The sequence below is a fragment of the Sceloporus occidentalis genome, unplaced genomic scaffold (genome assembly GCF_023333645.1).
Source record: "Sceloporus occidentalis isolate IW3139 unplaced genomic scaffold, rSceOcc1.0.p SCAF_1, whole genome shotgun sequence".
Classification (NCBI taxonomy): domain Eukaryota; kingdom Metazoa; phylum Chordata; class Lepidosauria; order Squamata; family Phrynosomatidae; genus Sceloporus; species Sceloporus occidentalis.
In genome coordinates, this window is record NW_028316981.1 from 316,630,792 (window position 1) to 316,658,128 (window position 27,337).

The 27,337-nt window shown below is 44.3% G+C and overlaps 1 protein-coding gene across 1 annotated transcript in view; it reads left to right on the plus strand.

Moving 5' to 3' along the window:
- DNAI1 (dynein axonemal intermediate chain 1) overlaps positions 1-27,337 on the plus strand; it is a 204,656-nt gene that overhangs the window by 125,196 nt on the left and 52,123 nt on the right. Inside the window, exon 19 of the mRNA XM_089498025.1 lies at positions 8,753-8,938. Coding sequence (XP_089354151.1) covers positions 8,753-8,938 — 186 coding nt within the window. The remainder of the gene's footprint in view (positions 1-8,752; positions 8,939-27,337) is intronic.

Below are 27,337 nucleotides of genomic sequence, written 5' to 3' on the forward strand. Positions count from 1 at the left end.
TCACCATTGTCCGTAGGGGTTACGCCCTTGAATTCGAAGAACTCCCGCCAACGGAGTTTTCCTTTCCACCCTACCCTCGGACACCCTTCTCGACGAAGTACGCTCCCTTCTAGCCAAAGGCGCCATCTCGACGCCATAGACATTCCTAGATGTTTTTTCTCTCGTTATTTTACGGTCCCGAAAACCGATGGTGGTATCAGGCCCATACTAGACTTAAGAGCCCTAAATGCTTACTTGTCCTACAGGCGCTTCCGTATGGTAACGCTTGCCTCTATTTTGCCTTTGTTGTACCAGGGCTTGTGGTTTGCGACGATCGACTTAAAGGACGCCTACTTCCACGTGAGCACCCGCGAGAGCCACCGCAGGTTCCTAGCCTTCGCCGTCGGGGCCGACGCTTACAGATACAACGTCCTCCCGTTCGGTCTGTCCACAGCTCCTCGAGTTTTCACCAAGTGCATGGCGCCTGTAATATCCCACCTACATCGCCACGGCATCAGAGTCTTTCCATACCTGGACGATTGGCTAATTGTGGCGCCGTCAGACTGAGAGCTCAGCCGTCACATTGCCGAAACCTTAGAGCTCCTGCAAAGCCTGGGACTGGTCGTAAACCTCGAGAAGTCCCAACTGCTGCCCACCAAGCGCATAAGGTTCATCGGCTCGACCCTCGACTCAAACACTTGTGTGGCATCCTTGCCCTCCGACCGCTTCCGAACCCTCGCCCGAGCTATAGGCAGGTGTGTCGGCCAAAGAAGGGTCGTCGCCAGGAACGTCCAGGTAGCCCTAGGACATATGGCATCAACAACCTTTGTCACGCCGTGGGCAAGACTTTGGTCTCGGCCCCTCCAGTCCTGGTTCCTGTCCGTCTTCAACCCGGAGACAGACCATCCATCACGTCGCCTCACGATCCCAAGGCCGGTCGCCCGCTCCCTCCGCTGGTGGCTCGACTCCCGGAACGTTTGCGCCGGCATGCCTTTTTTGCAACCCCAACCGGAGGTTGTGCTGACCACCGATGCATCAGAGGACGGATGGGGAGCCCACACCCTAGGCCTGTGGGCCAAAGGCCAGTGGTCCCAGGACGAGCAGATGCTACACATCAACGCCCTAGAGCTAGTGGCAGTACAAAAGGCTCTGAGGGTATTCGAGTCCTCCCTATCCAACAAAGTTGTTCAGCTCAGGACGGACAACACCACCGTTATGTATTACCTGAACAAGCAGGGAGGAACCAGATTGCACACGCTCCTCAACATCACTCTCGAGGTTTGGGACTGGTGCATAGATTGGAACATTCTGCTCCAGGCAGTACACCTGCCGGGCATCCAGAACGACCTGGCAGATCTTCTCAGCAGGTCTCCGTCTCAATGCCATGAGTGGAGACTGCACCCCGACACGGTGCTCGACCTCTTCAGTCGATGGGGAACCCCACAAATAGACTTGTTCGTGACTGTCCACAACACCCATTGTCCCCAGTTCTGCTCCCGGACGCCGAACGAACACTCCCTCGGGGATGCGTTCGGGTTCCAGTGGTCGGGGGTTATGATTTACGCCTTTCCCCCCTTCCCGCTGATCACCAGGACAGTCTCCAAGATGACATCAGATGCTACCAATGCCATCCTGATCACCCCATGGTGGCCGGGACAACCTTGGTTCCCTTGCCTCCTCCACCTCTCCCGGGCCAACTTTCTCCGGATCGAGCACAGACCGGATCTGCTCACGGTTCAAGAGGGTCGGGTTCGACACCCGGACATCGAGACCCTTCCCCTAGTTGCATGGAGGATCCATCCCTAGCACGGCTACCGACTCCCGTACGCAGAGTCATCCTAGCTGCCCACAAGCCAGCTACTCGGAAGTCCTATGCTCTAAAATGGAACAAGTTCCTTCGGTTCCTGGCCGACAGGCAACTGTCTCCAACCCAAGTCACGACACCGGTGGTCTTGGACTTTTTGATGTCTCTGATCGACTCAGGCCTCTGCCTCACCTCTGTCAAGTGCAACTTGTCGGCCATTTGTTCCTTCTTCCAGTTCGATGGGAGGCCCTCCTTTTTCAAGGACCCCTTGGTTAAGAGTTTTCTTAAGGGATGCAACAACCTCCACCCGCAGGCAACTCTACCACCCCCGGCCTGGAGCCTCGATGCGGTATTGGGAATATTGCAATCTAAACCGTTCGAACCCTTAGCCACCACGGACATTAGACTTCTAACCTGGAAGACGGTTTTTCTGGTGGCCATCACCTCGGCCCGCCGTGCGGGCGAGCTCTGTGCCCTGCGCCGAGACCAACCATACCTGAGGTTTCACCGGGACAAGGTAGTCCTCAGAACTGACATTACCTTCCTGCCCAAAGTTGTTTCTATGTTCCACATGTGTCAGGACATTATTCTCCCGACCCTGGCCCCGAACCCGACTACCGATGCCGAATGGGCCCTGCACACCCTGGACGTTCGTAGAGCCCTGGCCTTTTACCTTGACAGGACTAGAGACTCTAGCCGCTCCGAACGACTGTTCCAGTGCTATTCGGAGTCCAAAAAGGGACTGCCCGTCTCGGCTCAGAGACTCTCTAAGTGGGTGTCTAACACCATTTGTTTATCCTATGAACTTTTGGGTAAATCTTTGCCAGCTAGGGTTCGTTCTCACTCCACGAGGGCAGTTGCAGCATCCTCTGCCTTTTTGTCAGGTGTGCCCCTGGATGACATCTGCAAGGCTGCAGTATGGTCTCAACCTCTTACCTTCATCAAGCATTACAGGTTGGACGCCAGGGCCAGAAGGGATGCAGCCTTTGGGAGGGCTGTATTGTTGTCTGGGTTGCACTGACTATGGACTGGGGTGCATTATGTTGTGTTCTATTGCATCACTCCATACCAAGATAATTATTTCTAACTGCAAGGTTTCTGGGTTCATGGACCTATTGGTTTGAGTTCATGGAGCCCTGGTTTGGTTTTTTACCTCTAAATTTATGGTGATAATAATAACAACACCACTTAGACCACTACCTTGTGTTTGGTTTTTTCTCTCTTTCACTTTATTGATATGTAATAACAGTGTTTGGAGACACAGGTGACATGACACTCCCTCCGCCGTCAACCTTAGCTTGCTAGTCTCAACCCATTTGTATGATTCGCAGAGACCACGAAGAAGAAGGACAGGTTGCTCACCTGTAACGGTATTTCTTCGAGTGGTCATCTGCGAATACATGCAAATCCTGCCCATCCTCCCCTCAGTGTCCTGCTCTATATTGGCTCACCCTTATCGCCTACTTGGCGGAAAATTGCGGAACTGGGGAAAGAGCGGGAAAGCAGGGGCTTTATAAGGGATGGGCGGAGTTACCGCCAAAAAGTTTCTATATGTTGCAAAGAGTACTTTGCCTAGTGATTCCAGAAGTTTCTGAAGGCACTGCGCAGGCGCAGTACAACCCATTTGTATGTATTCGCAGATGACCACTCGAAGAAATACCGTTACAGGTGAGCAACCTGTCCTTCCACAACCTGGTCAATAAACAACCACAAAATAAGCTTCTCTTTCCTCTTTGAGACTTTGCCGAATCCAGTGCTTTGGGCTGAAATGTCCAGCAGCTTGATTATTTGTGACCTTCTGAGCAGTTGTGAATGCTCAGCCACCCCCCTTGGGCTTCCGCTGGTGTGTGCGGCTGTCGTGTTGCTGGAACGAGTGCAGCCCCAAAGCCATTTGTGTTTGTCAGTGGATGCTTGCTTCAAAACAACCCCTGGGGAGCTACCCAGGCTTCTATGGGGGAGTGATGGGCAGGGCCAGAAACAGAGGCACCAGAGCAAAATTGGCAATGCAAGTAGTTTCTCTCCAAGGCCAGGTATGTGTGTACCACAACTAGCAAGGCCTCTGTGAAGCTCCTTTATGCAAAGGCCTTTTATGCCCAACCAGCACTCCCTAAAGCTTTTTAGTATCATTGATGGGGAAAGAGGACTAGAGAAATACAGACATCCTTCCCGCACTCTCAGGTCCTCTGGAAAGAATCTCTTGCAGTCTAAGAAAACCAGACTGGTAACAACTTCCCAGAGGATGCTTTCTGTTGCTGCTCCAAAAATCTGGAATGACCTGCCGGAGGAGATCCGCCTTATAACATCTTTGGAGGCCTTTAAGAAGGCAATAAAAACGGATCTCTTCCGGCATGCATTCCCAAATTGACCTCCTGGGAATGTTCACTCTCCAGTTGGGAATTGTCGTTTTTAATGGTATTTTAAGGTGGGAGGGAGATAGGGAATTGGATTTTATATGTTTTGCTATGTTTTTACTTGTGGTTTGTTGTGTTTTATTTTTATTGTTCTTATGTTTGTTGTTACCCGCCTCGATCCAATACAGGGAGAGTCGCGATACAAATAAGTATTATTATTATTATTATTAGTGTTGGGTTGCAGGAGCATCTCCACAGTACACGATGCACTTTGAGTCCTGCATTGAGAGAAAAGTACGATATGAATAAAATAAATAAAGTTTCAGCTGGGAAAAGGCAAGATCCTGCTCTATCTGTGTGCATCTATCTACAGCAGGCAAGGAAAACAGCAGCTGCCTCCAGGATCCCTTACTGAAGATTTATTAACTGCAAAACAGAGAGGAAAGGAGAGAATGGCTACCCCCAACAGGTTTTTTGAAAAGAAAAAGAGAGAGAGAGAGAGAGAGATTTATAAGTTTCACCACCAAATAGTAAGACAGTGCAGGATAGTGAAAGAAAGCGCAATCAGCCCCAGATGCATTTCAGAGGAAGATTTCAAGTGCTCTCTAAAAGATTTTTTAAAATTAATTTTTATTTTCCATATTCTCACATATTTACATATCTCCACACCTATTTTATGTATACATCTTTACAAACAAATTTATACAACTACATTTATCCTATCACACCTTAACTAATTTTCTGTCATTCCACAAAACCTTTTGAATGTTTAAGTAAATCATACTTTCCTGCTATAGTCTTTTCCAGTCATTTTAAACCACACTATATCATCGATATGTACATCTTTAAACATAGATCCTACAGCATAATAAAACTGTTTATATTGTTACTGCAAGATCATTCAATTATAGCTGTAATGTAGCATATTAAATAATCTATTTCTATATCTTTATATTCTGTTTTGGAGTAATTGTTAAGAAGAAGACTAGGACTGGAAAGGCAGCTATGGAAGAACTAGACTCTTGGTTGCTTCCTCTGCCCCACTAGAAGACGTGGGGCAAAATTAGTATGAGCTGCCATTGCATCACTATGGCTGCCTCAGCACTGCAGAAACAATCCAATTTGACACCGTTAACTGCCATGGCTCAATGCTATGAAATTCTGGGAAATGTAGTTAGTTGTGGCACTAGAGCTCTGCCTATCCATCTGTTTAAAAATCTCCAGAGATGAAGAGTCCACTCTTCTCCGAAGCAATCTGTTCGACTGTTCAATAATTCTAACCATAAAGAGGTTCTAATGTCGAGGTGGAATCTTTTCTTGTAATTTGAATCTATTGATGCACGTCTTAGTCTCCAGAGCAGCAGAAAACAAGGTTACTCTATCTTCTACACAGCATCCATTCAGATATTTAAAGATGGCTATCACATAATAATTTTAATTAATTTGTTTTATTTATATACTGCTATTCCAAAGATCATAGCAGTGAACAGCAAGTAAGCTAATTAGCAAGTAAGCTAATTTGCCCCCAACAGTCTGGGTACTCATTTTAGCTCCCTCCTCAGAAGGATGCAAGCCTGAGTCGAGCTTGGGCCCTTTTGCTGGTCGTAAACATACTCAGATCCATGAGCTGTTCCTCATAGGGCTTGGTGGTTTCCAGATCTTTCACCATTTTGGTCTCCCTTCTCTAGACACATTCTATGTGGTGCATATAGTTGCATTCAGTATGCCATATGAGATTTGGCCAAAGCTGAACAGAGTAGCACTATTACCTCCCTTGATCGGGACTCTGTACTCCTTCTGATGCAGCCTTGAATTGCATTGGCTTTTTTGGCTGCTGCATCACCCTGTTGACTCATTATTTGCTTGTGGTCTACTAAGGCCCCTAGGTCCTTTTCACATGTACTACTCTCAAGCCAAGTCATCCTATATTTGTGCATTTCATTCTTTCTGCCTTGATGTAGTACATGCATTTATCACTGTTGATATTCTTTGTATTAGCTTTGCCTACCTTTCCAAGGCCATTTTGAATTTTAAACCTATCCTTTGGGGTATTCACTTCCCCCTCCCCCTCCCTGCAGTTTGGTGCCATCTGTACATTTGATAGCTGTGCCTTCTAACCCATCATCTAAGTCCTTTTAAAAAGTTATTGAGCCACATCATGCCCAGGATGGCATCCTGAGGCACCCTTCTAATCACTTCTCTCCATGGTGAAAAGCAAGTATTTGTGAGTGCTCAGTGGGCTCCTTCCAGATGTTTAGGTTTTCAATGATCAATCTCAATGTAGTCAATTGTCAGGAATTCTGGGAGTTGTAGTCCCAAAGTTTTGGCTTGCAGAATGGTTTTATAGGGAGAGTAACTGCCTGTAGCATGCATCCATTTAGAGATCCTCTCCATCCTGGCATGGAAGCAGAACTCGGCACTTCATGGGAGAAGAAAACACCCAGGCCTCTCCTTTCCTCCTTTGCCACATTAGCACTTTTTTGTTGCCTACTTTCTCTGCTGTGAAACCCATTCGCTCACCAAGCTCTTTCCCTCTCCGTGATCCTCTCCCATTAATTATCTTCCCAGCACCTCTTGGGATTGTATGAGTCTGCCCAAATAGCTGAGCAACCCACTGCAGCCCAGGCAGTGAGCGGATGTCCTTGGTGGCATTTGCCATGCCAGCAACCGCCACTTAAATCCCTCCGTGGAGCTCAGCTTACAGTCTGATTGCATGATTATTTTAGACACAAACTCCGGCAATTAAGTGTCTGCGATACTAAAGACGGCAGTTCCCAGTGATTTTTTTTAAAAATTAAAAGCCTTTTCTTCTCTCTTAGTCCTATGTTGGCGACAGCATCCAACCATAACAGCATGATGTCCTTGTTCGTGTGTGTGTGTGTGTGTGTGTGTGTGTGTGTGTGTGTGTGTGTGTGCATGGAGCAGGGATAGTCTTGTTCTGTTTAATGCTCCGGTTTGCATTTTCTGTTAATGTAAGCAGAACCACTTCCTGCAGTGCTGAAAAGAGGGGAGCACTTGGCCTTCACGGGGATATTAAGCTTCCAGATCTGAGGGCTTGGAGCGTCATCTCTGAGCCTGGACTCCTCTGAGTGTTGGCCCTCCATTTTTGTGGGGATCTATTCCGGACCCCCCCCCCGCAAAAATGGAGACTTGTCAATATTCAAGCCCCATAGGCTTAAATGGGGCACACTCCATTGAAAATAATGGAGGTGGCCCCTCTGTGAATATTGAAGACTGTAGACCTCAGGTCACAAGAAAGGAATGGCAACTGTATTTTTGTCATATGTGAGACATGGTGTTTCACACTTCAATAACCTGTTCTGTGCAGTTGTGGATGATGCTTAATGTACCATGCTAAATGAGATCACCTTGTCACATCACCAAGGCCCAACCTCTGTGACAACAATGTTGATGACTTCTGCTTCTTCTGTGTCTTCTTCTTCTTCTGTTTATTTATTTGTTGTTCTTAGCTGCTGTCAATTTAAGACAATCCAATGAATGAAAGAGCTGCAAGAGCCTTGACCCACAGTTACCATCAGCTTCCTTCAGAGTCATGGCTTACTTCATGGTGTCTGTCCACCTGTAATGCAGTCTCCCTCTTTTCCTACTTCAACCAGCATTATTGTCTTTTCTAGTGAGTCATGTCTTCTTGTGATAAGTCCAAAGTACGACAGCCTCAGTTTAGTCATTTTTGGCTTTTAGAGAGAGCTCAGATCTCATTTGCTCATGAACCCATTCATTTGTCTTTTTTTCAGTCCATAGTATTTGCAGAACTCTCCTCCAGCACCACATTTCAAATGAGTTGATTTTGCTTCCTGTCACCTTTCTTCACTATCCAACTTTCATTCCCAACCATACGTAGAAATTGGAAATATGATAACATAGGCAATCCTGACATTGCTGTTTAATGATTTTGTCTAGTTTCTTCATGGCTATTCTTCCAAGTCCTGGTCTTCTATCTTGACTACAGCCTTTGGTTTATATGTACTTCACCTTTTCCCTAGAACTGGGATGAAAAGTGGCTAAAATCACAAGGGTCCCTCCCCAGGTCTCTGATTTTGGGTCAAAATTTCAGGGCATGCAACACCCCAGACCTAGCAACCTTGCAGAGGCCAGAAGGGCTAGCCATGGTGATAGGGGAGATCATTGTATTTGGGCTGAGTGCTGGAAGAGTGCTAGCCTGAAACGATTTTCTAAGACTACTAAAACAAATTAAATGTTATCTTTTCTGAAACACATTTGGAGGGCACAAGGTTGGAGAAGGCTGACATAGGGAGCATCTTCTCTTAAGGGGAAGTGCTGGTGGACCCATGATCTGTAGGGTACTTCCCTGTTTATAACTCTTGATGGTTAGAACAGCTGGTCCCTGGCACAATGGGGGGGGGGGGGGAATAGTTGCCAGTCCCCTAACTCAGATAGTATGAAAAGCACTACTTTACCACACGTTGGCCAGCGATTGCTATTGATCTGTGCCTTCAAGTTGTTTCTGACTTATGGCAACCCTAATGTGGCCCTATCACAAGGTTTTCTTGGCACAATTTGTTCAGAGGCATTTCCCCTCCTGTCCTTCCTGTGGCTTTAACCATTTTTGCATCTTCTTCTTTGGTTTCCCTGCCAGGCCCATGTCTTTGATCTGAGCATCAACAAGTATGAACCCATCTGCAACCAGCCAGTGGCGTCTAAGAAGAGGAACAAGATCACTCACATCCAGTTCAATGCCATCTATCCCATTGTCATCATTGGAGATGAGCGAGGCCATGTTACGTGTCTGAAGCTTTCTCCTAACCTCCGCAAGATGCCCAAGGTAAGATGTTTCATGGTTGGGTCAGGTCATGTTGGTGGCAGGCATGCCAGACCTGAGAGGAGTGTGCCAATCACACTGTGGAGGAAGGTGATTGCCACTATTCAGTTGAAATAAAGGACAAAGAGCTTTGAATGTCAGCCAGTGAGAGCTGCCAGTAGTCACCTTGCAAATAGAGAGGCTGTTCCCCACCCATGGGAGGAATCTGAGCATGTCCAAACTGGCCATCAGGAGCTGAAATGATGTGGTTTAGACAGGACTTAAGTCCTGTTCTGCAGGACTCTTCTTGTGTGTTCATGATCTTGCTTATCATCTTGGTTTGGCTCTTGCAGGGACAGGACTGGGGTAATTCTCCTCCTCTTTGAATTCTTGGAAGTCTTTGAGCCTTATCACATGAGAAAACAAAACAGAAACAGAGCTGGAAGGTAGCAGCTTTCTCTGTGTCTTACAACATGATGTCGTAGTACTTCAGTTCTCATCCCACAGGAGATTGTGGTAAAGGCACATCTTTTTTCTAGTTGGAAAAATCCATTCGACAATAGACTCACATTTACAACTGTCTCCCTTGGGAAGAGAACTGAAGTGCTACAACATCATGTAGGAAGGAATAGAGAAACCCGCTACTCTGCAGCTCAATTTCTGTTTTGTTTTCTCATATGATAAGGCCCCTTATCTCCTTTGTCAGAGGGAGCACCTTCTCACAATGCTGCTAGCTGCGACTGTCTTAACAACTAGATTGAAGCTTCCCAAAGTCTGGGGAGGCATCTCTTGGTGGTGGCCGAGTCCTGACTTGTGGGGCTAAAAACTAGCCTCTGCTGGCCTTGCATTAGCTCAGTAACCAAGAACAATACAAGCATATCTGGTTAACAAAGGTTCTGATAGTGAAATTCCTTTTTACAAAGCCTTTTTATGACCACACAACACACCTTTTCCTGCTTATCCTCTGTCTTGCTGGAAGCTTAGTAGCAACATTGGCATTGGGAGGATGGTGAAGGAGGGCTGGAGGAACATAGGAGTTTATCAGACAAGGGAAATTGGAAGTATAATCCAATGGCAATCTGAATGCAATCATGGGATTTCATGTTATTGTGTGTTAGACTACCACACGCAATTTTGGGCAATGGGAAGTCATTCCAAACGCAATCATGGGGTTTCACATTATTGCGTGATAAACTACCACATGCAATTTCGGGCAATGGCAAGCTATTTTCGGGCAATGGGAATGTCAGGGATTTGAAGGGTTAAAACACAGCACACAGGGAAATGCTTGATGTGTGTGTGTTCGGCCATGAGCATTCAGCAGAGTGGCAAGGCTGATCAGCACAGCTGAAGCTCATTGGCTCAAGGACACTTCAATGCCCAAGTGCACGTAGCCATGGATGATGAAACCATGTGTCTGGATTGCACAGGAGACACATGACATGGTTACACACCTGAACTCACTGGGTTTGGGAGACCACATGTCTGGAGACTATATAAACCCAGGGGTTGCAAGGGATAGCTTGTGGGTTTGAAGTAGGAGTTGGATTGGTATGTTTTGGAGTTTTAGCGATCTGATTTTGTATTATAGCACTGTGAATAAAGAGCACTTTGGGGACTTTGTTTCTCTGGTGGTTTATCAGAAGAAGCTACAGCATCGGTTTGCTGTGTGTCCCCGGAGGTTCCTGCATTGCTTCAGTTCCTGGAAGACATCCGGTTGCTGTTGTCTCACTTGGCTTTTGGAGCCACGCTTCTGCTTCTAAAATTGCTAGCTCTGCTACGAAGGTCTGATTTAACCCCAGGACTCGTTTGAGTTGCTGACAGTGGTTGTTGGACCCCAGCAGTTGCGCTGACAGGGAAGCCAGTTCGAACGCAATTCGAATTCACGTAAATTCGCTGAACTAGAGAATTCATATGAATGCATTCTGGCCCCACTTTCTTTTCATTCAAAATTAAGAGAAATTCCTCCCATGTGATAAACTCCATAGACTTTTTTGTGTCGGGTTGCAGCAATTCATCTGTAGTAAACAATACAATACAACTTGAGCTGGGAAAGAATGGGACTCTGCTCTAATCGGTTTTATTGTAGCTGTGTGTGTGTGCTGCAACAGGCAAGGTAAGCAGGAGCTGCCTCCAGAATCCCTTACTCAGTGAGTAAACAGCAATAAATAGAGAAAAGAGGAGCGCAGGCAAGTCTGGCTCACCAACACCTCCATCATGCTAAACAAACAACATAAAAACATAGAGCTATGAAACTGACCACCAAAATGGAAATCTTAAGAAAAGTGGAAGCTGGTGAAGGAAAAAGTCATATCTGGGTACGTTCTGAGAGATGCTTTTAAATGGTCTCCAGAAGGTTCAAAACAGTTTTTGTCAACCTATGCAAGGCTTACCTGACCTCAGTTGTATAATTTCACATGTGCACACTCTAGCTTTGAATAAAAAGTTTCCCAAATCACGATGAATTGATCTTATTTTTTGAGGTATCAGAACCTATTCCTATTCTTTCCATGTGATTTTTGGCTCTAAAGGAATGTACATATAAAGGCCTAACAAACTTTACAAAAAGAAGTTCCCAGTGATGCTTTGCTGGGGAGAAGAACAAACTTGAGATGTAGTATCTGTTGTATCCTTCTACTCTGTGTGGAAAAGTCTATATACATATAAATGGAATAAAAATACTATGAATTCACTTTTGCAGGCCAGAAGAGAAGGGGTGCATATATGCCAGACCAGTTTTTCCGTCCTGCTTTCAATGTATTTTTTAAAGAGGGAAGGTGAGAAGGAGATGGCACAAGATATGCCAGCCCCTGATTCTCTGTGTAAGATGAATGCAGAGGCAGGAAGAGAGGGAGATGCAAATGCAAGTCTTCAGGCAGATCACAAATCCTAGACAGGAGTCAGGAAAGGGATATACAGAACTGGTTTAGAAGTATTCTGCTGCAAGAATGTTATTTATTTATTTATTGGATTTTTATCCCACCTCTCTCTCATAATGGGATTCAAGGCGGCTATTTATAGGGCTCAGTCTGGTATGTCCCTATTTACATACCTTCTAACTGCCCTGAATTGCCTGAGACAGTCCTGATTAATCCTCTGCTGTTCCACTTTTCCAGCTGCTTCTAAAATGCCTCAGTTTCTCTCTCCTTTGTCCACTTTCCTCCTTTGTTCTCGGCTTGCTTCAATTTCTGCAAACTGGGTTTAAAGTGCAAAAGTAGTTTGTCCCCCATCAACTGAGCAGGAGGAGAGGAGAAGGTAGACACTTGCCCTTCCCAGGAGGCTCAGGCAAAATCCAACTACTGCATCCTCTCCTAGCTTGTGCTTTCCTCCTTGTCACTAACTTTTGCCATCTTTCCAACACACTGATGCAGCTTACTCTCTTTCGGCTGGAGCTGCTACCTAGAGGGCTCTCTTTTCCTCAAGGGCTGCTGCCACACTACAGATTTAATGCAGTTTGACACTGCTTTAACTGTCATGGCTCAATGATATGGAATCCTGGGAATTGTAGTTTTTGTGGCATCAGAGCTCTCTGACAAAGAAGACAATGTCTCACAAAACTACAGTTCCCAGGATTCCATAGCATTGAGCCGTGCGGCCCTAGATAGACCAGCATAACAGACTGAGGAAGACTGGAAGCCAATAAAAATATTGGAGAAGAAAATGGCCAAGATTAGCCACTGAAGAGATTGGATAAAAACAATTAGAAGAAGGGGGAAATAATTTGAAATGGATAAGTAAATTTGAAAATGTAGGCAAAAGATGGAGAAGAAAAGGAGCAAAAGAGTAGACATAAAGATAAGAAGGAGTACATTGTTTTATCTGTTTTATTGATTATTGTAATTTTATCTGGATTTGTACGCCACTTTGATCTGAATTCGAAAAGCGGGATAGAAATAAATTTTTATGATTATTATTATTATTATATTGAAATTAATAGAGATTCAGGAAAAGCAAAACAATTAGACAGTTCAACTAACTAGATAGGAATTTGGAAATATATAATAGGATTCATAATTACCAGTAAAGGAATGTAGAATTAGATTGAACAATAGGCAGAATATGAGAGCAGGTTGTATATTTTATTTTATTAAGTAAGAAATGTTATGGGTATAATGGTAGTACGATCTCATCACATATATAGGTTTATTTTTGCTTCATGTCAATAACAGAGTAAAGAATACAAAACAAAACAAAAAACCACAGTAGATCTTAAAAGTTTCTATAAAGCTTTCCTAAAACTGAAGAGGCTGGTATCACAATTGCATCTAGTTTATGGGAGGAATCCTCATAGCATATGCGAGGGGGGGGGGAGACACAAAAGGCGGCTAGTTCGATAGGAATGCAATGAGATGGCAGCACTGTTTGTTGAGGAATTTCTCTGCCTTGTTTTTCCTCAAGATACTCAAAAGGAGTTTGCGATAAATAATGTATGATCCTCATGCAAATGGGACATCTCCTCCATAAGTGCCTGAAACATGTGGAGCTGTAGCGCAGGGTGCATCCTTAATGTTTTTCTTGCTTTTCTTCTCTGAGGGCTGTTTTCAAATTTCAGCAAAGAAGTTTCTACCACTAGGCAACCACACCTTTTAATGTCAAGTTTCATATTGTACAGTATAACATTTCAGCTGTGACTGAAAGATGTAAGCAAGAGGCTATTGGATTTCTGAGCTTATTGGATTTCATCCCACCTTATACATTCACAGCAGAACTTGGAACAATTACTTTTTTGCACTGTAGCTTCCAGAATTCCCCAACTGAGAGTTTTGTAGTTGTTGTAACCACCTTCATGTTATCTCAACCCATGGCAACCCTTTGGATGAGACATCTCCAAGACTCCTTATGCTCCACTGCTCTGCTCAGGTCCTGCAAATTCATACCTCCTTAATAGAGTCCATCCATCTAGTATACAGCCTTCCATTCTTTCTGCATCCCTCCACCTTTCCCAGCATTACTGTCTTTTCCAGTGAGTCGTGCCTTCTCATGATGTGGACAAAGTACAATTGCCTCAATTTTATCATCATGGCTTCCAGGGAGATTTTAGGCTTAATCCGTTCAAGGACCCATTTGTTTGTCTTTTGGTCACCCATGGGATCCTCAGCATTCTTCTCCAGCATCACATCTCCAGTGAACTGATTTTCTTCTTATCCACTTTCTTGATTGTCCAAACCTGTTATGTTGCCCATACATAATAGGGAATACAATGGCTTGAGCAATTCTAACTTTTGTACTTAGTTATAGATCTTTGTTCTTTAGGATCTTTTCTACTTCTTTCACAACTGCCCTCCCCATTCTTAGTCTTCTTCTGATTTCTTGACTACAGTCCCTATTCTGATCAATGTTTGATCCAAGGCATGGGAACACTTTTATTATTTCTGCTTCCTCATTGTCTAGGTTGAATTTATGTAGTTCCTCCATGGTCATTATTTTTGTTTTCTTTATGTTCAGCATTGAGCCTGCCATTGCACTTTCTTCCTTGATCTTCTTTTGTAGTTGCTCTAGGTCTGTGATGTTTTCTGCCAGTAGTATGGTGTTTGTGTATCTTAGATGGTTGATATTCCTACCTCCTATTTTCATTCCACCTGCTACTGTTTCCAAACCTGCTTTTCATATAATATATTCCACATACTAGTTGAAGGGATAGGGTAAAAGGATGCAACCTTGCCTGACCCTTTTGCCAATTGGGAACCATTCTGTTTCTGTCTTGTAACAGCAGCCCGTTGTCCTAAATAAGATTACAGCCCCCCAAATTAAGTTTTTGCAGGCTCTGTTACATAGCTACCCATAAGATGGCAGTGGGCTTGGTCCAACCAAGATAATGTCCCTCTAGTCCTGCATCTTCTAAAGTTACCTGACAGGTGCATCAAGGATGCCTACAAGAAAGAGACAAACATGTCAGTGTTACAGAAAAAACACATGGTTGAATGGGTTTAGAAGCAAGTTCTTGTCGTGTGCCTTCAAGTCATTTCCTACTTATGATACCCTAAGGCGACTGTATCATGGGGTTTTCTTGGCATGATTTGTTCACAGGTTTGCCATTGCCTTCCCCAGAACCTGGGAGCATGTGACTTGCCCAAAGTCACCGATTGCATTTCATCTCCAAGTTTGGATTCGAACCCTGGACTCCAGAGTCATTGTCTGATACTCAAACCACTATGCCACCTTGGCTGTATTGTAATGCAAAATGGCTCTGACTCAGTTACCCTCTTTGTGTTAGAGAAGGCACTCTGCACATGTTCCAGATTGCCCTCCTGCCATCTGGCCAACACTCTGGTAGCAAAGAAATGCAACCACCATACACACAGAAAAGAAATCTGTGCAGGATCTGACAGTTAGGAAACCGGCTGTGGGGCCTTGGCAGCTGTAAGCTGTTAGCAAATTAAGCACTGTGTGGCTAGGAGTGATTCCTGGGTGTCTGCTTGGAGGAGCCTTTCCTGCCTGGTATGGAAGTATTAATAGCTACAAGGCTTTTTATAGTCACTGACTCTGATTTTCTCAATTGCTTCTGACAGCAGCAAGGGTAAGCACAACATCAGAGATGGTTAGCAAGGGTGGTTCAAGCCCAGTAGTGAGAAGCATTAAATAGATGTATTGGATGGTCCAGGGTAAAAGACATAAGCAGCTAATTTTGGATAACCCATGGGGGCTGCATCCGCACTGGGGAAGTAATCTGGTTTGACATCACTTTAACTGCCATGGCTCAGTGCTATGGAATTCCACTGTCTGGTGCCACAACCAACTACAATTCCCAGAATTCTATAGCAATGAGCCAGGGCAGTTAAAATGGTGTCAAACTGGTTTATTTCCCCAGTGTAGATGCAGCTAATAAACAGTGATTTGACTTGGGTCTCTCACTAGCCTTGTTACACTTGGAGGAACATCTGTCAGCGTATCCAGTGTCTCCAACTCAAGCAACAGGCAGCAAAAGTGGCTCCTTCGAAGGATGGGTTTGTATACAAACCATTTCAGAATGATCCCTTAATGAACAGGAGGAAGTCTCTGTAATTACAGTGCCCCCAGAGCGCCTGTCAGAGACTATCTCCGGCAGCTCTTTGTATATAACTGGGACGAAGAGCTTGGCCACCTGCTATATCGCCATGGTATTTTGCACCCACATTTTACACAGAACAAAGCCATCAGCTAAGTGGCATTGAAAGAAGGGGCAAGGAGGTTCAGAAGGAGTCCTCATGGTCACACTTCTTGGTTTTAAAAAAATGCCAGATTGGAAATTGCCATAGTGATTTGAGTGTTGGACTATGATTCAGGAGACCAGAGTTCGATTCCCAGCTCAGCCATGAAACCCACTGGGTGACCCTGGGCAAGTCACATGCTTTGTGAGTTTGCTTCAGTCATCACACAGCACAATCCATGCTGACGTTTTTCCATTTGCACTTCAAAATTGACCCCAGGGATTTGGGAGGCAGCCGGTCTTCAAACAGGTAGAGCTCCTCCAATCCCCCTCAAAGGCCGAGGCTGTCAGGCAGATAACATTCTCACCTGAAGCAGCTGCTTCTTGTCACTCTCTGCCATCCTTTGATAGCTGTTTTATCTGTGCCTTCCAGGTGATAGGAAAGTATTGCTTCTAATGATTCTCTTTCTAGCCTCCCAGACAGCTGGTTTGATTCAGCAGCCTCTGTTTCCAGGCAGATGTGCCCACCTACATCCCCTCCACCCATGGTGCACCCATCAGAAAGACTGAGCCATGGGTGGCCAACATGCCATCAAAGTGAGCAAATGCGCTCAATGAGTCGAATGTGCATTCACACAGAATGACCAGATTAGTTCCCGTGGATGTGTGTGATGTCCCTGAGCTCCAGCCCCAAGTGTGGACTTTGCCCCCATCCACCCACATGTTGGCCAAGACCGACTACATCACACCATGGGCAGAGTCCACAAGCACACCACTCCCTACTTAGTTCTTGCTGATACATGGCATTTTTAAAAGCAGTGATCAGGCTGAAAGTACTTGCCTATCTCCAACAGGAAGCAAACTAGGTAGGGAGAGCGTGATATTACCTTGACCCAACTCTGCCAGGAATTGTTCAACAATTCATTAGTTCCCAGATCATCAGTTGAGGTCTGCCCCAGGTTGGTTGTTTGCTCATTAGCTGTCAAATCCAGTTTCCAGTGCACTCCTATATTCTACTATTTATCCTCAGAATTTTGTACTAGTTAAAATCATAGAATCCTAGACTTTGAAGCAACCTCAAGGGCCATCCAATCCAACCCCGTTCTGCCATGCAAGAATACACTATTAAAAAGCTCCCTATGACAAATGGCAATCCAGCCTCTTCTTAATAATCTCCAAAGAAAGTGACTCCACCACTCTCTGAGGGATTGTGTTCCACTGTCAAACAACTCTTACCATCAGGTATGTCTCCCTAATGTTGAGGTGGAATCCCTTTTCCTGTTGTTTGAATCCATTGCTCCTTGTCCTAGTCTTTGGAACCAAAGAAAACAAACTTGCTCCATCAAATATTTAAACATGGCTATCATGTCCCTTCTTAACCTTCTCTTCCCAAGGCTAAACATATCCAGCTCCCTAAGCTGTTTCTCGTAGGGCTTGGAGATGATTTCCACCAGTTTGGTCACCCTCCTCTGGATACGCTTTAGCTTGTCCAAATCCTTCTTGAATTGTGTTGTTCAGAACTGTTCAGGATTCCTGGTGAGGTCTGACCAAAGCTGAATAGAGTGGCACTATTACTTCCCTTGATCTAGACACTATAGTCCTGTTGATACAGCCTAGAACTGTATTGGCTTTTTTAGCTGCTGCATCATGCTGTTAACTCATGTTCAGACTGTGGTCTACTAAGACTCCTGAATCCTTTTCATATATAGTATTGTTAGGCCAGGTGTCACCCATCCTATGTCTCTGCATGTCATTTTTTCTGCCTTTGTATACTTTACATTTCTCCCTAACTAAATGAATTTAGTTAGTTATAGCCCAGCTTTCTAATCTGTTAAAGTTATTCTGAATTCTGATCCTGTCCCATGGGGTATTAGCTACTCCTCCTAATTTGGTGGTTAGATGTTAGGAAACAAGGAGGATGTTGATGTTCAAGCAGATCCATGCAGCACACCCCTGAGTTGGCCACATAAACACAAAGCTCATTGTTGTAATTTGCCACACATTTAAGCCCCCTAGCCACACAGTGTCTTCTGAATTTTGAAGCATGCACATGGGTGCACCATGGCAGTGTGTTCACACACAGAGGCAAACAAATGCACACAGGTTTCTGAAGGGGAATCTCTAGCTCTTTGTATCCTCTGTCTATATCAGTGTGCATGTACCTGACTACCTAGATGTAGAGGTAAAACCTGCTGAGTTCATGTCCACGTCCTTCTTGAATTGTAGTACCAGAACTGGAAACAGGTTTCCAGGTGAGAGCTGACCAAAGCAGAATAGAGTGGCACTGTTAACTTCCCTCAATGTAGACACTATACTCCTGTTGGTGCAGTTTAGGACCATATAGCCCCAGAATGTGTCCTCATTCTTGGAAAATGATAATCACAAGGCGACTGGAGAGGGAGAAGGAATTGGATGCTGTTTAGAAAGCCATGTTTTAAGGGCTAGAAGAAGGTGGTCAGACTGGGTGTGGAAAGGAGCAAATGGAGGAGAGGACCTAGGAGATTTTTCATCTCTTTCCCTCTAAGGACATAGGGTTCACCAGTCAGGAATCCTCTGCAAATCTCTGCCTGCGGAGTCCTCCTGCAGTTTCATCCCAGGAGAATTAAAACTGTGCCTGGCCCAGTGATAAAAAGAAAAGAAGCGAGAATTGCTAGAACATGCTACAATTCCTATTGCATTTTGCTGACAGCTTTCTGAAGCTATTTATTTCATTCTTATTTTAGAGATTGATTACCCTGCATGCAGCCCCAGTGGCTTCTCAAAGTGGTTCACAGCCTCATAAAACTAAAATAAAAGAGAAAGCTATAAATACAATAAACCTCCTACAGAGTAAACTGTAAAAAGCCTTAAGACAACACTCCCTTAAAAGTCAGGCTCCTTCTGAAATTGCCAGAGACCAGTTTTAACCAACCTCCCAAAGTACAGGCTGAGTCTCCCTTATCTAAAATGCTTGGGACCAGAAGTGGTTTGGATTTGGGATCCCCCCCCCCGCCCCAATTTTTGGAATATTTGCATACACAGCATGAGATACCTTGGCAATGGGACCCAAGACTAAACATGAAATCTGTTTATGTTTTGTATATACCTTATACAGATTGCCTGAAGGTAGTTTTATACACATTATTTTAAAATAATTTTGTGCATGAGACAAAGTTTGTGTACACTGAACCATGAGAAAGCCAAGGTGTCACTCTTATCGGCCCACGTGGACAATTTGGGATTTTGGAGTGTTTTGGATTTCAGAATTTCAGATACTCAACCTGTACAAAATGGTGTGTGCGTGTGTCTGTCTGTCTGTGTCTCTACGTGTGGCTGTCTTGAAGGAGTCAGTGGTAGAGGAACCATCTGCTCTTGCTTTCTTTGTAACTGCTTTCCGCCTTTTTTTTGGGGGGGGGGGGTTGAGGGATGTTTAAATGGGGCTTTCTTGGAACATCTCTACATTCCTTGGGTCTTTGATTAGCTTTGAGGAATCTTTGGAGATGTGGATGCTAGCATCTCTTTCCTCCACAATGAAAGAGACACTGGTATTTCTTCTCAGAACAGACAGAAAATATTGGCATTTCATTTGCTTGGGCACCAAATTGTGCAGAAGAGAGATATGCCAGCCAGGTATACAATAGAGATGTGGGGATATCTTTAAAATGATGCAGGGTGGGGGTAATTTTGCCTAGGCTGGGGTGGACACATTTGGCGGATCCAGGGACCACTTTTCTTCTCCCTGGACTCTCTGGGGTGACACACACACTTCCAAAAAGAAAGAACAAAATTCAGAAATGGGTGGAAGTCTGCTTCTAGTTTTGGAAAACCTTTTTTTAAAAATTGGTGAACACTGCAATAGGATGGATTATGGCCTGTTTAAAGATTGAATCACTGCTTCTGGAAGCTTCCAGGAAAGGCAATTTGCCATTTTGTTTTGCCAAAAAAAAAAAAAAAGAAGGATGCTCAGGAGCAATTCCAAGGCAAGGTAGGGACCCCCAGAACAGACTTGGGGACCACATGTGCCCCAGGACTTCACCCCACAGCTAAGGCTGTCCAGACAGACTGTCTTATGATGGGGTGGGAAGGCAGGCTCTTCCCTCTCCATGGCAAATGCCCTCTTTCCACCCAACAGTTACCAGTCTTGGCTTAATACTGGTGGCAGATGAACAGGTGCCATTTGTGGTAGTATTTGACTGGGAGTTCCACTGGGGGCTGGTGACTCCCAAGTCAGTGGGGCAGTGACTCTATTCCAGATTGGAATCCATCTCTTAAAGGACTTACCCGGGTTGCTGTGCCCTATCTCCTGAATAGATTCAGCGCCATGGAGAGCTCCTTTCAGACTATCCAAAGTTATCTTGCTGCTCTTCACATTTAGAACATTATTTCTACTGTGGAAGCTAAAACTTACTTTAATGTAAATACTTCTGGACTGCTGTTTGGCCCCACAAGAACCTTGCAAGAAATGATGAACAAGAGAGAACAAAGTAAAAATGGGATGGAGGGAGGTTAAAGAAACCTAGAGTCGATTCACCATCCCACCGACAAAGGAGCCACCAGCTGCCACGAGTGAATTTATTTTGTTCGTATTCTGCTCTGGTGCTTTGGACAAGCACCCAGCTTGGACTGATGATGATGAATAGAAAGGCTGTTGAATTGCATGGGGAGGAAGAGGGGGTAAGAAGACAGTTTTAAGGCCTTGAAGAGTTTGGGCTCAGGATACCTCCAGGAAAATCAATTCCACCTAAACATTAAGAAGAATTTCCTGACAGTAAGAATGGAAGATGCTGCCTCAGAGTGTGGTGGACTCACCTTTTTGGAAGTTTTAAAACAAAAGCAAGATGGCCATTTGTCAGGAGAGCTTTGATTATGTCTTGCTGTTTGGCAGAATGGGGTTGGACTGGGTCGACCTTGTGGTCTCTTCCAGTTCTATAATTCTATCTATAGGACCATGTATGTCCACATCATTCCACTTTTAAGAGCTTCAGTAGCAGGAGTTCCTTCTTCGTCCCACCATCATCTGAGAGCATGTAGCTGTGGAGAAGGCAAGACAAGACCTTCTCAGTGTTATCTCCATTCCTACCAAATTTCCACCATGAAGAGGCTCTTCAGATCTCTTCTCTCCAAACTTCAGAAAGATTCTTGTGGTCTCTCTTTTGACGCTGGACTTTTGAAGCTGATCCTGGGTTGATTCTTTGCTTCTGATTTTACTATGTGTAATTTCTTTAACTATATATATATATATATATATATATATATATATATATTCTATTCTCATATCTTCCTCATAATTTCTTGTGAGCTTCTTGTGAAGTCAAACAGCAATGCCAAAGTATTTACATTCAAGTAGGTTTTAGCTTATACAGTAGGAAGAATGTTATAAATGTGAGGACTTTGGTGGCAATGTCCTTTTAGTGCACCCCAGGCTTAAAAGATGTGTTTGAGGAGACAGGGTACCTCTTTCTTCAGCTCTTGTTCCCTGGCGCATGTGTGTGTGATTTGGCCCATCTATCTGGTGCTAGGCCTGACTCCAGCTTTATGAGCCACCTCTGCCAGCTTGCAAGACTGGCATTGGAAATAAGGTCTTGCAACCAGCAGGAGGCCTTATTTCAATGGGCTGCAGACCCATGAAGCTTGCTTGTGCTTGAGACATAGAGTGTGCCATCAAGATTGCTAGCCTTGATCTTGGGTTCCTTTAACATATGCAAAGCCTAAGGAATATTAATGATGCAGATGATAAGCATGCACTGATAATATTCTTTTCAACCCTTCAGGGCTTCCCAATGAGATTTGACTTTCAAAATAGTTCTGTATTTCGTGTCCTCCAGCTGTCTCTCTCTACTGTGGATGTTGGATAGGGAAAGAGAATCATAAAAGAATCATCTTAAGCCAAGCAGGAAAGAACTAAGCTATCCAAAAGATGCAAGCATCCAGTCCAGCTTAAAGATTGGTTCTAGGTCAGTCTGACCAGGAGCCTTATTACTTTGGACCTTTCCACACAGGGCACAGAAGTAGGGTCAGTTTGCATTGGCCGATGCGTATTCGCGTCATATCGCATCGTTCATTCACACTCGCACTCTCTGAATACGCTTTGCCGATTCGTATTCGCGTCATATCACATCATTCATTCACACCTGGGCGGCCTTCCGCATCGAGGTTTTGCGAATCGGCCAATGTGTATTCAGGCAAAGTGAGGCAAGTGCAGATTGGATAACCACACCAGCCTCACTTTGCCTGAATACGCATTGGCCACATACTATATATATATAAGTATGTATGTATATATATAAGTATGTATGTATGTATTTATGTGTGTGCATATATATATATACATACACACACACACACACACACACACATATACAGATGGTGCATACCCCTTTTGTAAGTTGCTAAAGGCAGCAATTCTCGCGATATTACGCACTAAATAGTGACCTCATTCTTCACCCCGGAAGTTAAAAATGTTGCCCCCGTTCAGAGCCCCACAGAGCATGCGCAAAGCTGTCGATGTGCATCGGCCAATACACAAGTCTGACTTTGAGCTTTAATACCGATCTTCCCAATTTTATATTTAGCAAATGTAATAATTGTATTGCTAGGAGGGCTGAGGTTGAAGGACAGCCAATCCTCCAGTGGAGGCCTGATGTTTCAGGACCAGAATCCAGTTTCCTGGGCTTCCATTAATCTTTTAGATATTCAGTACCAGGAACTGATTGCCTGAAGAGAGGAATTAACAGCATTTGGCCTTGGGTAGATATTTATGCTCAACAGGAGCGGGAGGCTCTTATACCACTTCAGGAGAGCTTGCTCAAACATTTTATCCATACGCTGCTTTCTTTTTAACAAACATGGCCATCGAAGGTCCAGTGGTTCAGCTCCAAATGAGAGCTACGGCAGTTCAAATAGTTTAGTGAGCTAATTTCCTTCTGCAACAGTAACCAGACATGGGATTTCTTTGCTCTCAGAAGCACTGTGCATCATCCGCCCCGCAAACGCATGTAAATATTTAGCACGATCACTGAGGGAAATTATAAAATTGGTATTAATTTGTACCGAGTTGGAGAGACAGTTTCCACTCAGGGTACGTCTAGCAAAGAAATCTGGTTTGTGTAACAGAGCTGCTTAATTTGGGGCTATCATTTCATTCAGGTAACTCAAAAGAAACAATGACCTTTTGCAGATGAAAAGGTCCATAAGCAGATGAAAAGGTCTCTTCCTTTAAAAAAAAAAGCAAGATAATAATGCATGACAGTCATGTAGAAGCACCAAATGCCTGATCCATTCTTCCTGAAAGTGCAGGAAAATTAGGGCAGAAAAGAGAGATTGTTGAGTGTTTTTAATGTAGACAGTGAGAAAAGTCCCATTGTTGTTAACTGCTGTAAAGTTGACTTCAATTTATGGCAACTCCTCCAAGTCATCCAATTCTCAACCATCCTGCTCAGGTCTTGAAGATTCAGGGCTCTGGCTTCTTTGATTATGTCTGTCTGTCTGCAGTATGGTCTTCCTATTTTCCTGATGCCTTCTACCTTACCAACTATTATTTTCTTCTGGTGATTCATGTTATCTCATGATACGGCCAAAGCATGACAGTCTGTTTAGTCTTCTTGGCTTCTAAGAAGAGTTCAGGCTTGATTTGCTCTAGGAACCATTTATTTCTCCATGGTATTTTCAGCACTCTTCGAATCATAGAATCATAGTTGGAAGAGACCACAAGGGCCATCCAGTCCAACCCCATTCTGCCATGCAGGAAATCTAAATCAAAGCATCCCCAACAGATGGCCATCTAGCCTCTGTTTAAAGACCTCTAAGGAAGGAGACGCCACTACACTCCGAGGAAGGAGTGTGTTCCACTGTCCAACAGCCCTTACTGTCAGGAAGTTCCTCCTAATGTTGAGTTGGAATCTCTTTTCCTGGAGCTCCGGGTCCTAGGACCTTACCACACAGGGCACAGAAGTAGGGTCAGTTCGCATTGGTCGATGCGTATTCACGTTATAACGCATCGTTCATTCACACCTGCGCTCTCTGAATACGCTTTGCCGATTCGTATTCACGTCATATCGCATTGTTCTTCCACACCTGGGCGGCCTTCCGCATCGAGGTTTTGCCAATCGGCCAATGCGTATTCAGGCAAAGTGAGGCAAGTGCAGATTGGATTACCACACCAGCCCAATACAATGTGTATTGGCCAATTCACATCGGCAGCCTTGCGCATGCTCTGTGGGGCTCTGAAAGGGGCACAACATTTTTAACTTCCGGGGTGAAGAATGAGGTCACTGTTTAGTGCGTAATATCGCGAGAATTGCTGCCTTTAGCAACTTACAAAAGGGGTATGCACTATCTGTATGTGTGTGTGTGTGTGTGTGTGTGTATGCACACACATAAATACATACATACATACTTATATATATACATACATGCTTATATATATATATACACATAGTGGTACAGCCAAAAGAGAGATGCCTTTTTTATGTGTACACACATATTTGTCTGTATGAGTGTATATATACACACACACACACACACACATATATAGATATACACACATATACACATAGTGGTACGGCCAAAAGTGTGATGCCTTTTTTATGTGTACACAGACATTTGTCTCTATGAGTGTTTATATATATATATATATATATATATATACACACACACACACACACACACACACACACACACACACACACATACAAAAACACACTGTGCCACAGCCAAAAGTGTGATGCCGTATTTATATGTGTACACACAAATCTGCCTGCTTGAGTGTTTGTATATGTGTGTGTGTGTGTGTGTGTGTGTGTGTGTGTATATATATATATACATACACACACACATACACACACACATAGATATACACACATATACACATAGTGGTACTGCCAAAAGTGTGAAGCCATATTTATATGTGTACACACACATCTTTGTGTGTGTGTGTGTGTGTGTGTGTGTGTGTGTATATATACACACACACACACATATACATATATATATATATATATACACACACACACACACATGCACACACACACACAAACTGTGGAGCAGCCGAAAGTGTAATGCTGCATGTATATGCTTACACACACATCTTTGTGTGTGTGTGTACACACACATATACATATACATTCCCCCCCCCCCCCCGACCGACACAAAAGGTTTCTGCTTTATCTCGTTCGGTGGGAAAATGGCTCCCCAGCCCCGGCGGTTGTCCTGAAAGTGGAAAGGGCCAACGGAAGGAGAAGGGGGAAATTCCAGCGTAGCATCATGGGAAATTTGTAACCCGGTGGTCTTCAGGAGAACCAGTGGATTGGATGTACACACCAGCCAAAGCAGCAGAGGTTTCGCACTGGCCATCAGTACGGATCCCGCCGATCCACTAATTTTGCGCACTCGCAAAACGGAGGAGCCAGCTGCCTTCAGTTCGGAACCCAGCTGTGAATACGCATTGGGCAAAGCGTATTCACGTTATATCGCATTGGTCAATACGTATTCTGAGCTCACAGGTGTGGAACACCAATGCGATATAACACGAATACGCATCGACCAATGCGAACTGACCCTACTTCTGTGCCCTGTGTGTTAAGGTCCACAGTCTAGGGAGCAGCAGAAAACAAGCTTGCTCCCTCCTCAATATGACATCCATTCAAATACTTAAACAGGGCTATCATATCACCTCTTAACCTTCTCTTTTCCAGGCTAAACATCCCCAGCTCCCTGAGTCGTTCCTCATAGGGCATGGTTTCCAGACCCTTCACCATTTTAGTCGCCCTCCTCTGGACACATGGCTCCAGTTTCTCAATGTCCTTTTTGAATTGTGGTGCCCAGAACTGGACACAATATTCCAGGTGGGGCCTGACCAGAGCAGAATACAGTGGCACTATTACTTCTCTTGATCTAGACACTATACTTTTATTGATGCGGCCTAAAATTGCATTGGCCTTTTTAGCTGCTGCATCGCACTGTTGACTCATGTTCAACTTGTGGTCTACTTTGACTCCCAGATCCCTTTCACACGTAGTCTCTTCTCCAGCACCACATTTCAAATGAGTTGATTTTCTTTCTATTGGCTTTTTTCACTGTCCAGCTTTCACAACCATACCTACCGATGGGGAATATTATGGCATGGGCAATCCTAACTTTACTATTCAATGACGGATCTTTATACTTCAGGATCTTGTCTAGTTCCTTCATAGCTGCCCTTCCAAGTCCTAGTTTCCTTCTGATTTCTTGACTGCAGTCTCCATTCTGATTAATGACTGATTTTCATGGTATGGAAAATCTTGAACTATTTCAATGTCTTCATTGTCTGCTTTCAAATTACTAAGCCAAAAACAAATAATTTTGTTTTTTCACCATAAAATGTATCCATGCTGGAGGATCTGAAAGAGGAAGAGCTGTTGGTGAGTATGGGAAACTGAGTCCTCTCCGGCCTTCCCTCCTTGTGCTCCAGTGTGGAAGCACTTTGCTGCCTTGCCTGGCCCTGATATTGCCAGTGAGCCCCCTTGAAGAGAAATGGAGCCAGTGGAGCATATTGTAGCAGCTGTGACTTCCATGTCATTGAGGTGGTGAGTCCATTCTGGATTTAAGTATGAACTATAAAGGAGATGCCCAAGGGGCTGATCCTTTTCTGAGGGTAGGGTTCAGCACCTTAGATTATTCCTATAATGCTGGGACATGAGCCCAGAGTGGGGTCACCACTACCCTCTTACATGTGAAAAGTATAAATCATCATGGGAGTAATCTCCCACCAGCCACTTGTGATTTCAATTCAGAGGTTGGATTTGGACTACAGTCCCCAAATTCCTCAAACTGGGAATTGTATTCCAAATGTGACTTTTCCTGGCGCTGGTTCAGTAGTGAAAAGAAGGCCTCCAGTTCCCAAGATGGCTGTCACACATAAACGGACAACATAACTGGTGCTTCTCTTGACCAATTGAATCCCCCCCATAAGAACCCCCTTCCCCATTTCTGGCATTGCAGTTGTGCATTTCAAACTATAGTCCAGAGACCAAGACAAAAAGGATATAGTAGAATCCTGCAAAATCCTATTTCTACTTTGCTAAAATGTTGTGTTTCTCCTTGCATGTTTGCTCACTATGGGGCAGGACTTAACTTTGGCACATCTAGAGTTATATATGAAGATTTCTTTTCAGTTTTGACATGTGTATTGTCACCATACAGGCTTTTAATGCTTGGTCAGAGAAAAGCAAATTTAGTCATCTTAGTTTTTGGAAAGTAACATATTTGCAGGAATTTTAAATGGACAATGTAAAGTCAAAGGCTTTCATGACTGGCATCCATAGTTTTTTGTGGGTTTTTCA